This window comes from Prosopis cineraria, unplaced genomic scaffold (genome assembly GCF_029017545.1).
Source record: "Prosopis cineraria cultivar Desert tree isolate PC_DT_omini unplaced genomic scaffold, ASM2901754v1 PC6, whole genome shotgun sequence".
Taxonomy (NCBI): Eukaryota; Viridiplantae; Streptophyta; class Magnoliopsida; order Fabales; family Fabaceae; genus Prosopis; species Prosopis cineraria.
Genome location: NW_026555337.1, coordinates 7,153,151 through 7,169,789, shown reverse-complemented (window position 1 = coordinate 7,169,789; position 16,639 = coordinate 7,153,151). Strand labels below are relative to the sequence as shown.

At 30.7% G+C, this 16,639-nt stretch overlaps 1 protein-coding gene and 1 pseudogene across 1 annotated transcript; one reads left to right on the top strand and one right to left on the bottom strand.

Annotated features, from left to right (window-relative positions):
* Positions 1-5,251: 5,251 nt before the first annotated feature.
* LOC129313670 (probable histone H2A.2) lies at positions 5,252-6,155 on the bottom strand. The gene is made up of 2 exons (XM_054956968.1): positions 5,879-6,155; positions 5,252-5,655 (listed from the first exon to the last, which is right to left on the bottom strand). Exons 1-2 carry the CDS (start codon positions 6,065-6,067, stop codon positions 5,437-5,439), a joined length of 408 nt encoding a protein of 135 aa, XP_054812943.1. The 5' UTR covers positions 6,068-6,155; the 3' UTR covers positions 5,252-5,436.
* Positions 6,156-11,093: 4,938 nt separating this feature from the next.
* Positions 11,094-14,247, top strand: LOC129313669 (uncharacterized; annotated as a pseudogene).
* Positions 14,248-16,639: the final 2,392 nt, after the last annotated feature.

Below are 16,639 nucleotides of genomic sequence, written 5' to 3'. Positions count from 1 at the left end.
GCCAGCCCAAGTCTATTTTTCATGAGTTTTTAACAGTTGGGCCTAAAAGCTTTCTTATATTAAAATCCCTCATATTTTTTAAAGAAAAACATAATCATTTGTCTCAATAATTTTATTGAGTTTTATTTTTAATTCTTATAATTTTTTCAATATTTTCAACTGCTATAGTTATAACAAGATTGATTGACATTTTTTATTGAGATTCCTATAATTTCAATATTTTTAATCCTTATAAGAATTAAAAATATTGAAAAAAATTATAAGAAATAAAACAAAATTTAATAAAATTATGGAGTATAATAATTGTATTCTCCTTCAGCCTTCAATTTTTAATGGACCTAAAGAGTTAGTCTTATGGGTCCAACTCGTGTTGGAGGGTCTAAGGGGCAACAAGTGAGCCAAACTATGATACAAAAAATAATTAATAGAAATCAAGAAAAATTGAGATCACAATTCTGTGATGTGAGCAAAGGCATCGTCCTCCGTGGCGTACAGCATGACATCCGAGTGAGTATCTATGATGGTATCATACATGACAACCAAATCTTACATGACAGTTATAAATAACACGGCAATCACATCATAGGTAACATCTACAATCATCAGAGTTATATCCATACCGTTTAAGAGTCCATGTAAGCTCACGATCCTCTCTATGATATCAACAGCCTTATCATTCATGACTAGAAAATGTTGCATGCATCCGAAGACCAAACAAAAAATGAAATCCTCATTAAGTTATCATTATCTGCGGACGACAAATATAGCATCCAATTGATACATAAAGCCATCATCACCATTCATGAATGGCAGTGTGATTCAGATTCCAACACAAATTTTGTGAATGCCCATTTTTACGACGAGTTAGACACTGTTCTCAAACTAAATACTTAGCATATGCTACTAGTACTATTATACATAACTCATTTTTCACGACCTCATCATAATTACAAAAAATAATTAAATTATTAATATTGTCTGAAAAAAAATAAAATTTTTAATTTATTTTTATTAAATATATCATCTTTAAAAATATTTTTTCTCATGTAATTTCTTACTCTACTCCATACTCAAAAAATTGTAAAAGGATAAAATTAAAAAAAACAATTAATGATCCACTTTATGCAAAATAACATTAAAAAAAAGAGAAAATTACAATCAACCCCCTCTCAAAAAAACTAATTACGGACAAAGATCAACAACAAATCTCATTCGAGAAACAACAAGTCATATTTCATATTTTAACAACAATCCATTTTGAATTTATCCTTGTTCGTGATAAATTCTCTTGAGAGGGGGTTGGCTGTAATTCTTCCTAAAAAAAAACTCCATATCAAAAAAATTAACGTGTACTCCCTTTGATTTTATGTATAAGTCATTTTTATCAATCTTATCAATATCACTACAACAAAAGTATAAGGAATAAAAGTAAGTGAAATTTTAAAGAAAAAATTAATCTTTTAGTCCTTCAACTTTTATTTACTTATAACTCAGTTCATCAACTATGATTCGCTGTAACTTAATTTCTCAACTATAACTTGTCTATGATTCAGTCCCTCAACTTTTGAATTACTTACAAATTAATCCTTGAACTTTTGTTAATTTTTTTATGTTAGCTTATATCTCACATCAATAAGCAAGAGGAGGGTATTTTAGAATAATATATATGAGCATTTTTTATTCCTCTTGTTTGACAAAAATTTTTTTAAAAAAACTTAAAAAATAAGGATCGAATTATAGGTGAATCAAAAGTTGAGGAACTGAGTCACAATGAGTCATTATTAAAGGATTGAGTTACAAGTGAGTTAAAAGTTGAAGGATTAAAAGATTAATTTTTTCAATTTTAAATATAACCCTGAAAAAAAGCAAAAAACTAACAAATAATATAATATTATTTTTTTTATATTTTCTTACTTTTTAAGAGTAATTTAAAAATTTTAATTTAAAATAAAATAATTTTATTAACTAATAATTTATAAAATGAATTAAATTATGTTCTGAGGAAGTGATTAATATATATGATTGGATGAGTGCTTGGGTAGAATTAGAGTGTGTGAGTGCGCCTGTACGTGCGCGCCATAAATGCTGTCCTGTCTATCTTATGATAAATCACATTCTACGGACACGTAGATCTCTCATGTGGGCCAGTGAATTCAAGGCCACTCACGGGAGTTACATCTCTCGATTTTCCTTCCAAGGGCAAGATGACTCCTTCCACTGGAAAATCTACCACAAAATCATTGATATTGCTATGAAAGTAAGAATATAAGAGAATGAGATGGAAAAAATAAACAAGACAAGGGAGATTTGGAGAGAGACAAAGAGTAATAGTCATTCATATAAGTATCTTAAATGTACGGTACATAACCCTTGTTTATATGCACCAAACATATTCAAAAATTATAATAGATTAAATGATAAAATTAATTCACATCAATATAGAATATGTAATCAGAGTTTATGAGAATTAAATATAAGAGAAACTCTTAAAATCATTTGTTATAAAGATTTTGTAGTGTAAAATATGAAAAGCCAAAAGTTGAGAGTTTACGAACATTCATATATTGTGATATTTATAACAAGTATTCATAATTCATAGATACTCCATTGGAGGCTCTAATCTCTTCCACATAATATCATGCATGTGCTACAAGTACCTTACAAGGTTGTTAAATTATGTTTCTTCCTATTCTATAAAAAAAATCTTTTTTTATGATCTAATATTTTATAAAATTACTGTTAGAACTTCTATTAAAATATATAATTAAATTTAAACCATTAAATTTTGATATAGTTAATTTAATTAAAACTGTAAACTATTATTAAAATATTTTATAAATTAATTTTATACTTTCAAATTTTCATTATAGTTTTAAATCATTCAAATAAAATTTTAACACTTCAATTTTATTTATATATTTTATGTAGAATTATAATAAAAATTTTATAAAATATTAAATTAGAGAGTGGAAGAAAATTTTGATCTGAAGATAATAAAAGAAAAAAATATTTATATATTCTTTGTTCAGTGATTATAAATATGTGGGATTATCATGGTCTTCAACTACTATTATTAATGTTGGAAGGGAAGGGACATCATAGTTCTAACATGTCTGTCTTTTTTATCATCATTTCAATCTTTGGATTGTAATTTAAACTTTTTATTATGTTTGTTTGTAGTATAGTATATATTTATTTTAAATTGTATTAGTGTGTTTTAAATTTATATTGTGGTTTTAATAATTTATATTATTATTTGGATAATTAGTTTGTAGGAAAAAATATAATTTTTTTACCATTGAAAAAATAATGAAAAGAGTCAAAATTAAATAGAATATAAAAAAAAATGTTTTATTAGCAAGTTAACCTGGTAGCCTGCCAACCGAGCTATGCATTAAAGGGTTAATAGAAATACAACCTGTCATAATGTAAGTTATGCCAACCAATATCACTAAACCCGCAACCCACAAGCTGATCCATATGACTAATTTTATTTTTTGACAATGTTTATAAAATTAAAAAATAGTTAAAAGCAAAATGTTTCAACAACTTTCTAAAATAACAATTTGATTGGTACTGGAAACTAGAGAGAGACAAAGGGGGACCTAGGTAGCGCCCCCACCCCCACCCCAAAATTTTTTTAACAAAAAATGTTTTATCAAGTTATGAGGTGACTTTATATGAAAAAAATTAGTGCCCTCAATCTTTTAACTTTTACTTTATACCATATTTTACTATGCTTTTTTTATTCTCCTTTTTTTATGTAAGTATATGTTCTTTATTTTTTAATCCCTAAACTTGCTTGTACATAGTCTTTTCAGTTATAAAATAAAAAAATAAGTATTTATATTCTATTTACAAACCATATCAATAAATTTTTGTTACAAATTTTTTTTACTCTTTATTAAATGTTAGAGAAATAAGTTATATTATTAAAATATGTATATTTAATTAAAATAAAATTTAAAGCCTATTAAATTTTTAAATAAAGTAAGTTTTAAAATTTTTTTAATTTCTATAAAACATATTAAAAATAATTTATAAATAAAAAATCTTTAAAAGAATTAGTAGATAAAAAAAATAAATACATGACTAATTTCTTTTAATTTTTTTAGCGTGAGTTTTTTATTTACTTTGCAAAGCTTTTTTGTTGATTTTTAAATCTTATATAAATGATTTTGTTATCTTATAAATTTTTTCAATTCTATTGTAAAATTATTTTTAATTATTACTAAAAAGAATTAAATAACTCAATCCATATATAGTTAAATATTATAGAATTAACCCCCGGGTTCCGCCCCAAGAGACGTAGAGAATGAAAACATCAAAAGTGAAAGCCATTTCAAAGATGAACTATGAATCATCAATTTTTGTAGAGCACATGCATGGATTTTCAAAATAAGGCCAGAGAAAGTAATAAGTATTAGCTCCCCACCAACGATACCATTATTCATAACTAATGACTTGACATAAAAATTTCAAGTCTCCATAACAAGAATGGCTTGGTAGAAAAGAAATGAGATCGCACACCACGGCAGCACCAAACCAATTAGGCAATCAAGATAAGTCCAAACTGCAGGCAACATTTTCCCAACTAATGAAGTAAACAGTTTAAAATAAGCAATTCACATGAAGACTAACGAACAGTCCTATTATGTCTATACGAAGATTTATTCATTAAAACTCACTAAACCCATACAATCGCAAGTTCGAAAAAAGGTTATCTTTTCACCCAAGAAACTATTACATGCCCCATCTCTCTTTGCCTCACCACCATTCCATCCTCAAGGCGCCAAAGTTTGCCACATTTCAAAGTTTCAAACCAGTCTCGAATTGAATTACAGTTTATTCTACTCCATAAAATTGGACCACAAGACAAGAAAAAAAAAAAGGAAAAGCGAAGCCAAAATGCAACATATGCATAGTCTCCAAACGACCGTTAGAAATTGACTCCCATACCCCCTGTAACCCGTAACACACATTCATAGGAAATGACCAGTAAATTATACCTTTCAGGCAGAAAGCATTAATTAAACACACACACAAAAGAAACTAATTCCTTCAATTCGAGAGTTCAGAGCTCACCAAGGATCAAAAATTGAGACCAAAAACTAGTTACTCTAAACTTTTCATAGAAGTTTGAAGGCAAGGACAAAGGTTTCAGAGTTCAGACATTTTAAAGTTTCACTGCTAAATAGGTATGAAGGCTACATCGGAAAGGAAGGGGCGTAAATAAAATTTCAGCAATCTCTTGGTTGAAGGAATCATAAGATAATTTCTATTCACATTACAATCAGAAGCCCTAGCTAAAGCTACAACTAAGTCGACAGAGCACAAAGGACCAATCCCCATCTCAAAGTAAGAAATATAAAATTGAAACTACATTAGATAGTGAATCACGTAAAACCAAGGGCGAGAGCTTCTCAAGCCTTAAATTTAAGAGTCATCGTCACCACCAGCGCCCTTCGATGAGCCTCCCGTCTTCTTGGGGAGCAGTAGGTTGTGAATATTGGGCATCACACCTCCGTTTGCAATCGTCACATCCCCCAGAAGCTTGCTGAGCTCTTCATCGTTCCTGACCGCCAGTTGAATATGGCGAGGAACAATACGAGTCTTCTTGTTATCTCTTGCAGCGTTTCCTGCCAACTCAAGGACCTGAATTCCAGATATACATCATCAGGCCGAATCCAGTAAAATTCCAATTTAAACGTAAGATTTAAGATTTGAAATCAAGAGAAAAAATCGCAAGACTCCCAAAATTCAAGCAAATTTGGGAAATTTAGATCCAAATTAGAAACCCTAGATCTAATGAGGCGCACAACTACGTATATACAAAGACCAAGACAATACAAATCAGCAACTGATGAAGACAATTTACCTCGGCAGCGAGATACTCAAGAACAGCGGCGAGATAAACGGGAGCACCGGCACCGACTCGCTCGGCGTATTTTCCAGCCTTCAAGAATCGTGCGATACGACCGACAGGGAATTGCAGGCCGGCTTTGCTACTTCGTGACGTAGCCTTCTTCGAAGCACCAGATCCTAAGGTTTTCCCTCGACCCGCCATCGATGAGCTTTACGATTGCAGAGATTGTTGGGCCACAGGGAGATGTAAAACTAAGGCTTCGCAAAGTGAGACGGGGAAGAAAGACGAATGAAGATGGGAGAAGGAACCGCTCCTGTAATATATAGTAGGTTGGACTTTGTTTTGACCAATGAGATTGAAGTACGGGGATCCATAACATTTACCGTCAGATTAATAATCCTGTGGACGGTTACGATTGGGTTTGGGGATGTTATCGCAGACTGTCGCGTTCGTTTGGCAGCGATAACAAAATGACGAAAAACACCACGATCGTGTTCTGCGCTCGCAGTCATGCTTGACGGAGTCACGGAGCGGCATGGCTAAAGTACATTATGATTATTAATAATTAATCTCTTTATTGTAAAATAAAAAATATTTTTTATTAAATTTTATTTTTAATAAAATAATTATTTATTTTTAAATTAATTTTTTATATTTATTTTTATTAAATACTTTATAATAAATATAAAATTATTATTAATAAAGATACTTTCATACAAAAATAATGATTACATTTTAAAAGATTAAAAATATTTTATATTTTTAAATGGTGAGAATAATAATTATTTGTTAATAATTATCTTATTTGGTCCACAAGCTTTCTGCACAACAAGACACGTGCTAGTAATGATAGTACATCTAAATGGCTAAATCATATAATTTCTTATAGGGTCGTCTGCATAGAAATCGTCAAAAAGTTTTGAATATCATTATACATGTTTTTTCATAAATTGAAAATTTTTAAATATGAACAATACAGCCTATGAATGATATAATTAATTATTATAAATTTTATTATGGAGAGATATTAATATAAATCAATGTTTTAAGTTACTAAGTATAAATATGTATAGTTCATATTCTCTTCATTAACAAATATAAAATATTTTTAATTAAATTTTACTCTTTAATAAAGTATTTTTTTCTTTAAATTAAGCTTATCTTTTTATATTTATTTTTATTTACACCTTAAAAAATATAAAATAATTTGTTTAATAAATTTTTTAAAAATAATAATAATTACACTTTAAAAAATTAAAAATATTTTATATTTTTTAATATTCAACTTATTAAAAATTATTTTATATTTTTGAACGGATATAACATGTTAGAATCATGCACTCATCGTTTAAGGCTGACAAAAAAATCATTCACTAATAGTTTAAAAACTTTAAATGTGTATATGGTTGAATTTTATTAATTGAAGTTAATTGTACTTTCTTTTTTTTCTTTTTAATTGAAGGAGCATCAAAGATTGAGTTATGAAAGAGTAGAGTTAGGCTTTATTGGCCATGCCGATCATAGAAACGACCAAATTTCTCTCTAACTATATCTAAGCAATTATTAGGTATAGATGGAATCAAAGTAACATCAAAACCAATCTCACAGACTCCATTGACAAGTAAATCTATACATTTTGTAATTGAACATGTGACCAGTTTCGGTTCAACAGATGGAACTAGTCCATCGAATTCGATTCTCACCATAGTACATTATACTATTAAAGTGGCTTGAATCCTAAAATGTGACGTCTATATCAGTGTTTAGTTATTTAAATAGGCTACAAGCCTACGACTCATTGGGAATCCTATTATCATAGTTGGCCCTTTCACAAATGCAAACAAGACACGCAGTCGAAGATAATAAAAGTATAACAACTTAACAAAACCAAACATATTGTAAATATGTGTCAGTATCAAGAATGTGACATGACATATTTATATCATCCTTACTTAAAAATGGAATGATCAACAAGCAACTGACACTTAGCCCCCACTAGATAAATCATCCTGAATATATTCGCGTCGGTCTTTTAACCTCCCCTGTTAACAAGACAGAGTACTAATGGGCGAGATTAAGAAGAGTACAGCACCCAGATGAGCTGGGACTGTATATATATTCCTTGATGCAACATATTCACTTTCTTTTTTTGGTACGGAGTATTAGTATTTGTCTTCTTGTACTTTCGCTATGTGAGTCGTTGTATGTGCATCTTGAAACCGAGAATCTAATGGGCCTACTTTTTGCGAAGTCTTAGTTCCTGGGCCATCACAGCATGACTTGGGCCTCATTGATATGTGGCATCCTAGCATTTGTCACACTCAGGCCTAAATAAAACACAAACACGAACATACATAACGACAGGGGTCAGGTTTGTGGGGAGATTAGCCCCTCAAATGTCAGCTAACTAAGGTATGAATTCTCAATTTGACGCTTGATTATGTCTTGGACAGCTTCCAATAAAAAGATACGTGTGCTTGATTCAAAAAAAATAATGACATTAACCTTGCATGGGAATAACAAAAAAGAGGGAAAGCAGTTTGAATGGGAATACTAATAGTGATGCCATCATAGAATTACTTGGTCATAAAAATGTAATTCAGGGAATAAAAATACAATTTATCGATGACTCGCTTTCTTATCATAAGAAAATAGTCGTGTTGTGGATTTTGATGGGTTTGTGTATATTTTATGGCGCATTCATTCTCAAGAAACGGTACTATATTTAGAGATTTTGGAAACTTCCTATACAGAACAAAAGTTAAATATTTTATCACCACACATCGTTTCGAAATCAATGTGTCTTACGAATTAAGGATTACTCCCTCCAGTCCCATTTACAAGTCCTATTTTAAAATGTCTATTTGATCCCATTTATAAGTCATGGTGCGTCTTTTTAAGTGATATTTGATAGGTATTTTTAAAATTATTCTTCATGAGAGAGAAAAGATAACAGGATATTACTTTTTACATTTGTTATATAAGAGCATGTTTGAAATTTTACTTATTTTTATTTCTTGTACTTTTATTGTATTGGTATTGATGAAGTTGATAAAAATGACTTATAAATAAAATGAAGGGAGTACATACTCTGAAAATATCCCGAGGGCCAAATGACAAGACGTATGAGACTTCACAATATACAACATTCCTTCACATCAATCTCTTGAGTGACAAATGTCGTTAAAAGGAAATATTTGAAAAAGCATTTAATTTTATGATTTTATTTTTCAAAGCTTTGGTAACTTTTCAATTTAACATTGCTTTAAAATTTCAACTTTTTTTTTTTGCAAGGTTTTATGTAAGTGGATTTCGAGGTTTATTGAGGATATAACATGTCCCGCAAATTTTTTGATGAATGTGTTCTGCAATTTTATTGAGGGTATAACATGTCCCAATTAAGAAATTAAATAAGTTTGATGTTACTTGGACCTCACTGCAACCGATTTTGACCGGCTTCATGCTTGATTTTCTTCAGATAGAATAATTTTCAAACAAATTACAAATAATTTTCTAAAGATGAATTACATATAAGTCCCTTCAGATAGAATCATTTATAAATAAATCTTACAACATTTAAAAATTATAGCCAGATCTTTTGAGACTCAGGTGTAATTTGAGATGCAAAAATAATATTATTCATATTTAAAATATTGAAGTTATAATTATAAAATATTGAAATGTGATTTGTAATTATTGATGTGATAGTTGTAAAAAATTAGTATTAAATTTTGTTAATAACACATGATTGATATAAATACTCCATATAATCATTATTATAAAACACTTTAAATCATTTCATATATGTTAAGAAAAGTTAGTCTTTTTCTTGATATTATGAAAAATTATATGTATTTTTATTTTTACTTTTAGTTTTAAATAATGATACAACTACATTAGCCTTCAAGTTAATTAAGAAAATATAAAATTAAAAAAATTAGTTTACTTATTGTAGAATGTTTTATATTTTGGATCGAGAATTACTTCTAGAAAGTATTTTATAAATAGGACTGGAGGGAGTATTAGACATGTGAAGTCATTGTTGTAAAAATATTGAAGTAATACTTATAAATTACTAATAAGATAGTTGCATATAATTCATATTAAACTTATAATGTATGATCAATTTAACTATTAGGTATGTGAAGTTATAGCCTTAAAAGGTTGAAATGATAGTTGTAAATTACTGACAAAATAATTATAAATTATTTAATTAATGTAATGTATTTTTAATAGAATCATTGTTGTTTTTAAAATCTAATTTCAAATTATATTTAAGTTTTTAGAGACTTGACTATAGTTTTTAAATTTTATTAGATTTATTTGTAAATAAGTTTGTTTCATAATACCTATATATAATTTTTTTTCATTTTACAATCACATCACATTCTTACATACTAAGTTCAAGTTTTCATCAAAGTATTGCTTTAATGATGAATTCAAATTAATCATATTTTTCTATACTTACTTCTATTAATATTTTATAATAAATATAAAGTCATTTGTTAATAGGAACACTTAAAAAATATTTTACATTTTTAAATATTTAATTTTTTTAAAAATATTTTTAACAGAGAAGGAGTATTGATTATAAACATGTTTTAAAATATACATCAATCAATTCAATCATGAAATCAACGTGGGCATGAAGAAGCAACTCACTCAACTCTGAAATAAACATGCAAATTAAAGGGAATACGCACAGACGCCCGTTTCTCCGAGGAACCGGATCCTGTCCCCTGCATTTGTTGCAGTACATCAGATGTGCGGTAAATTGAAGCGTTCGTGAGATGTTTTTTTTTTTTTTTTTTACTAATTAGACAATCAGGTTAAGTCTAACAAAGAATGTTAATTTCTCACGATGTAATAAATCAAGAGTTAAATTTTTATTGAGAGTTGCATTTATATTTTGTTTTTGGCCAACATGTATTTATTCACATACAAATATGATTGTCTCTTTTCTGTACAAGATTTAAATTTGATAAGTGATTTCAGTGCACTCAGTTGAAAATCTCACCTGACCTGTGAAAAAACAAGCTCGTCCACAATCAAAAAGAGTTTTTTACTTAATTGATCCCTGAAGTCAAGTCTCATCAACTTTATGGCATCTCATTGAATTAGCGCCACCGGCCAAAGTTTCTCCAGGTTTGTTCTCTTGTATCTTGTCAAACTTTTCCTCCACATTTTCTTTTAAAAATATTTAATTATTAAATATGCCCCTATTTAATTTAACACTTTCCTGCCCCTCCCTCCCTCCACGCTCCATCTCTGGCTCTTTGCATTTCATTTCCCGTCGGCGTCGCTCCCTTCCTCTCCGCCTGAAAACAAAAGGAAACTTTCTTGGGGGAAAAACACAGTGAAGCAATGTGGGTCTCTTTTCTTTTGACCTCTGCTTGAGAAGAATCCACAAGATGCCTCGGGATTGGCTCTCTTTCAAAAGATCTCTTCACTGCAAGTCCTCAGACACCTCAGATGTTCACGACCCGAAATCGCAGAAGCACTATTTAAGCACAATCTCTACCAGAAGAAGCAGCAGATCCGGGTGTTCCAGAAGCATCTCTAATCTCAAAGACGTCGTCATCCATGGCGGAAGCAGCCGGAGACACCTCCATAATAATGATAATAAGCCTCCGAATTGCAGTCCGAGATCCATAGGAAGCGCTGAGTTCCTGAACCCCATAACCCATCAAGTAATTCTCAGCAACTCAACCTGGGAGCTCAAAATCTCCGGTGGCTCTGCGTTTCTGGGCACTCTAAGGCCTGGAACGCCAGGACCAATGCATTGTTCGAACCCTTCTAATTCGTTCAGGAACAGCGCTTCTGCTTCTTCTACTCCAAGAAAGTCATCTCCTTTTGTCGTATCAGATTCAGGAAGAGGATTTGTGAAGAGCAAAAGGTTCTCGATGGAGGTAGATTCAAGTAGGTGTTCTTCTGCAAGTTGTTAACAAATGTGGCGAGAAGCTTTGTAAATGGGAAGATGCTGAGTCTCATCATCTTTCGAAACATGCAGGTTTGTGTTGGTTGGTTTTGAAATTGTTGTCTGAGATTTCCCGTTTTCGCTCGACGGCTTAGCTTGTTTCATGTTTTGTTTCTTATCTTGTTTTGGCCACACGGGTTCTGGCATTTCTGTATCTAGATGATATTGCTTGGATTTTCTTTTTGTATTTTTTCGGGTCTGATACGGAATCTTTAGTTCGGCTTCGCTTTTTGTTTCAACAAGCTGATAACACTGATTTCAACTATTTTCCCCCTTTGGGCTTTCTTACTTTTGTTTGCTCTCGAGAGTTGAGACAGCCAAACGCCCAAAACTAATCTGTTTTCCACTTTCTTTTATTTCAGCCATTTTTTTGTTGTTGGTATGTTACTGATAAAAGTATGGAGATAACATTTATATATTGCTTTTGGAAACTAAAAAATCATAAAATCCTCTAAGGTTTTTATTTTTTATTTAGACGGGTAATTCTAACATCCTAAAATTATATAATTGGGATTGAAATTTGCAATCCCACTTATTTCATTTTGGTAAAATTTAATTGAATTAATTATTGTTTAATTATTTTAATTTGTCATGTGTATTCATTGCGATATATAGTAGGAAAAAAATGCTTAGAAAAAAAATAAGGTTTTATTGATGCGCATGGCTTTGATATATATACTATATATTATCCCTTTTTTATTGTAAAATATTTTTAATCAAATTATATCACTAATTATGAGTTAGTTATTTGGCTTTAAAATCATATACTCTTTCAATATTTATTCACATTTAATGGGCATCTCAATTAAAAAATTCATTTAATTACTTCCTTTAATTAATGGTGTTTTTTGAAAAATCTCATTAATTATATTTTAAAAAATTTAAAATATTTTATATTTTTAAACATGTTATTTTTTTTAAAACATACCTTATATTGTTGATGGGAAGGAGTGTATTTTAAAGAGACATTATAATACGAGGAGTGGAACTCCCAGCTGTTGGACTTTTTAAAATTTTCTACTGTATTATTGTTGTAAAATAACTTTTCCACATTTCCAATGAAAATATACTAAATTAAAAAGTTGAAGAATTAGGTTTGACATGACATACAATTTTAAAATCTAAAATAAAAAATAAAGAGAATAAAAAAAATACTATTAACCGTGTGCATTATATTTTTAAATAAGCTCCGTATATATTTTATTATTTACTGAAATGCTTGTTATATGCTTCGTCTGTTCAATAATGTTAGTTTTTTTTTTTTAAGAGATTAGATATTAAAAAATATAAATTATTTAAATAAATAATTATTTTATTGATGATAATGAAAATTACCTTGTACTTTTGAATGGTGGGAGCATTTTTCTTTCTTGCCCTCTTAATCTAATCCCATTTTGTTACCTTCAACATTAATTGTTTGCTTATATCATACTATTGATTGACTAAGAAAAGGGTGAAAAAGGACTGAATTAAAACTTAAGTCTTCTTTGGGTACAAACAAGGAACGAGTATCTCTTAATCAAACACACTCGACATACAAAAATATAACACATTGAATTACGGCTTGTTATAGTTGCTGATTAATTCGTGCATGTTTCTACAATAATATTTATCAGTTAAAATATCAAATTTGCAATATTTAAACAGTGACAGAGCTTGTGGTGGGAGACTCATCGAGGAAAATAGTGGAGATAATATGCAGATCAAGCTGGGTTGAGCCGGAGAAGTACTACTGTTCAGGATTATTGGACAAGGTTGTGCATAACACTCAGAAAACCCTAGCTCGATTCGAAGAGTACAGAGAGAGCGTGAAGATGAGAGCCAGCAAGCTCCAGAAGAAGCACCCTCGCTGCCTGGCCGACGGCAACGAGCTTCTTCGCTTCTACGCCACCACCCTTTCCTGCTCTCTCGGCTTCAACACCAACAGCCTCTGCGTTTCTGAGAGATGCTGCGTCTGCAGAATCATCAGAAACGGTTTCTCGGTGAAGGAGGAGGTGAACATTAAAGGCAGTGGGATCGGGATATTCACGACGTCGACAAGCGGTAGAGCACTGGAGAGCGTGGAGGATGATAGCGGCGGGGATGAAGGAGTCGACGAGGAGGAGAAGAAGAAGGTGTTGATAGTGTGTAGGGTTATTGCAGGCAGGGTTCATAGGCCATTGGAGAATGTGAAGGACATGGCTGAGCTTCAGAGTGGGTTTGATTCTTTGGCTGGCAAACTTGGGGTTTATTCCAACATTGAGGAGCTTTATTTGCTTAATCCTTCTTCTCTTCTTCCCTGTTTTGTTATCATTTGTAAACCTTGATACACAAACTGGTTTCTTCAAGATATTTAGAATGTTGAATTAGTCTGAGTATTATGTATTATATCAAATCTAAAATAATGAGTTCTAGTTTTTCATAACTCACACGCATAATAGTATGGTTTAAAATTTTTGTATCATATACATGAATATATATAGATTATAGGTGTATATAAAATAGCATCAACCCAAAGACACATGGATTATTGATTTACATTTTTCCAACGTGTCAAGAATTTGATTGTGCAAGTTGATTTGACAGCAGGACTAAATTTGCAAAAGAATAAATAAGTTGTCTGTGAGATAAATGAGGATTACAAGACAAGGGATCGCATTGAAATAACAGCATAAGTGAAGAGGGAGACAGTAATTTACTCCAACAATGAAGTTATATGTTGATGTGTTCCGATTATATGAACACTGTTTGCTGTGAGCATGCCAGGATGTAAGATAATAATATTATCTTAATTTCCCCAAAATATAATACATGTGTGATATGAATGGCATGTGCATGTTGGACAAAAAAAAAAAAAGGCATGTGCATGAGTTCATTTAATTAGAAAGTACAGCCTAGAATGAAGTACAACAACCTGTTCAATATGCATGAAGCAATCCAAATATAAGCAGATGATATTTAAATACTCTCACATGCATTCTGCATATGTCTGTTGTGACAGCTGAAATTTTTTTGCTGGTAAGGAATCGCGCTTCGCATGATAAAAAGTTCGTATTTCTAAGCATGTGAAATTGCTCAGCGCCTGAGCCCAAAGAATGTTTTAGCTGTCCCCTCTTTGCCGAGTAAATAGTTTTCGTGTCGTAAGTGTGTTAGAGAATAAAGCATAATTAATTTACATGGAAGATCATTCATTGATATTTCAATTATATGATTTAAACTTTGATTGCAGTTTAATTTGATTGTAACTATATATTCACTATCGTTTTCAATGCATGATTAGTTGTTTTAGTGACAACATCAGTTCCCTCGCGTGGAAGAAGTTTCAGGTTTGAACTCAATGTTGACATATTTATTTTGTGTGCTTTTGTAGCGTGCATCAGTGTATGTCCCCCTTTCATTTTAAAAAGGGATAGGTTAGGAGTAATCCTTCTTTTTAATATATATATATTTATATATATATTTGCTACTTTTTTATTTAAAGTGTTTAATATTATTTTGATAAAAAAACATTTCTTCTTTGAAAAATTATATTGCAATATTTTACTACATCTATGTTAATATGAAATGGCAGACTGTGGAGTTTAATTACACATTCATGACAGAAGCAGTCTGAAGATCAAGCATTAAGAGGCGAGGCCACTCATAAATTAATGTTTGGGAAAATGACAAGTAAAGACTTTATAAAAAAATTAATGCTAAATTAGGAATTTTTTTTTTTTTACAGCTAAAGTTCCCACATTCAATACTAATCCTTCTCTCATGTTTCAGTATTAAAAATCTTGATTTGATATTAATCTTATAAAGTTCTTAGTTGTCATTTTCCCTAAATGTCTTATATCCACCAACCCTCGTAAACATGTGAAACACTTTCTCTGCTCATTTAATGATAATATATGTTCAAAATTTGAAGTCTCACAATTATTTATGGAAAAATTCAACTTGTCCAAGAACTTGGAATAACCCTTCTAATTAGCTAGCTACTCTGGCACAGCAAGCCCCCACACCCCACAACAACTACAACTACATATTCAGAGTTTTGAACCGAAAGCCCTTTCATTTGAGGCATCTCTCTCTCATATTAATGTTTGATTCTGACTCACCATTTTCTCATGCCCAATTATAAGGACTCTGGAAAAACAAAATGGGTTTTACACGTCACTCATGAATTCTTTAGTTCAGTCTTCCTATGTACCTTCCTTTTGCTATAATACAACTTGCCTCAAATTTCTATTTGTGCTCTTCCCTCCCTAATATTAGTTCTTATCCAAATCCAATCTCTGTCACCTCACAGTAATATTTGTGAAGTTACTTGTTACATGAATTTCTATTTGAAGAGGGATGTAAGTAGTTCATTTGAGGATAAGAGAAAAATATTGAACTAATATGATCAGGATATTTGTGTTTGGTATACTGATGCAAAGAAAAAAATGTCTAATTTTCCAGCGAGACACTTTTAACTGATATTCGTATATAAGTCAGAACATACGGGATACATATAGCAAACCACTGTCTGAAAAGAGGCTTCTCAGATATGAACTGCATTATGAGAGTTATGCAGCCTTCACTGAAAAACTAGCTTATGCATGGGTATCTTTCCCAGTTATTTCTAAAATTAGTCACGTTTTTCTTTCACATGACTTTTCTTTTCCTATTTTAGAGTTTAAACTTCATTTTTTTTTTCTACTTTACAGTTAGGCCTCAATCTTTCCACAAGGTTGCCTTTAATGCATTAGGTTTTTGGGGAACAAGACTCTCCAGCTGTATAATGTAGCTGGAGAGTATGATAGTGGGATTTACTTGACAAGTGCCAAGTGGGA

Excerpts from the sequence above, each read along its gene's own strand:
- LOC129313670 (XM_054956968.1), bottom strand. The coding sequence starts at position 6,067 with ATGGCGGGTCGAGGGAAAACCTTAGGATCTGGTGCTTCGAAGAAGGCT. Across the intron at positions 5,656-5,878 it reads TTGAGTATCTCGCTGCCGAG|GTCCTTGAGTTGGCAGGAAA; the intron begins GTAAATTGTCTT and ends TCTGGAATTCAG.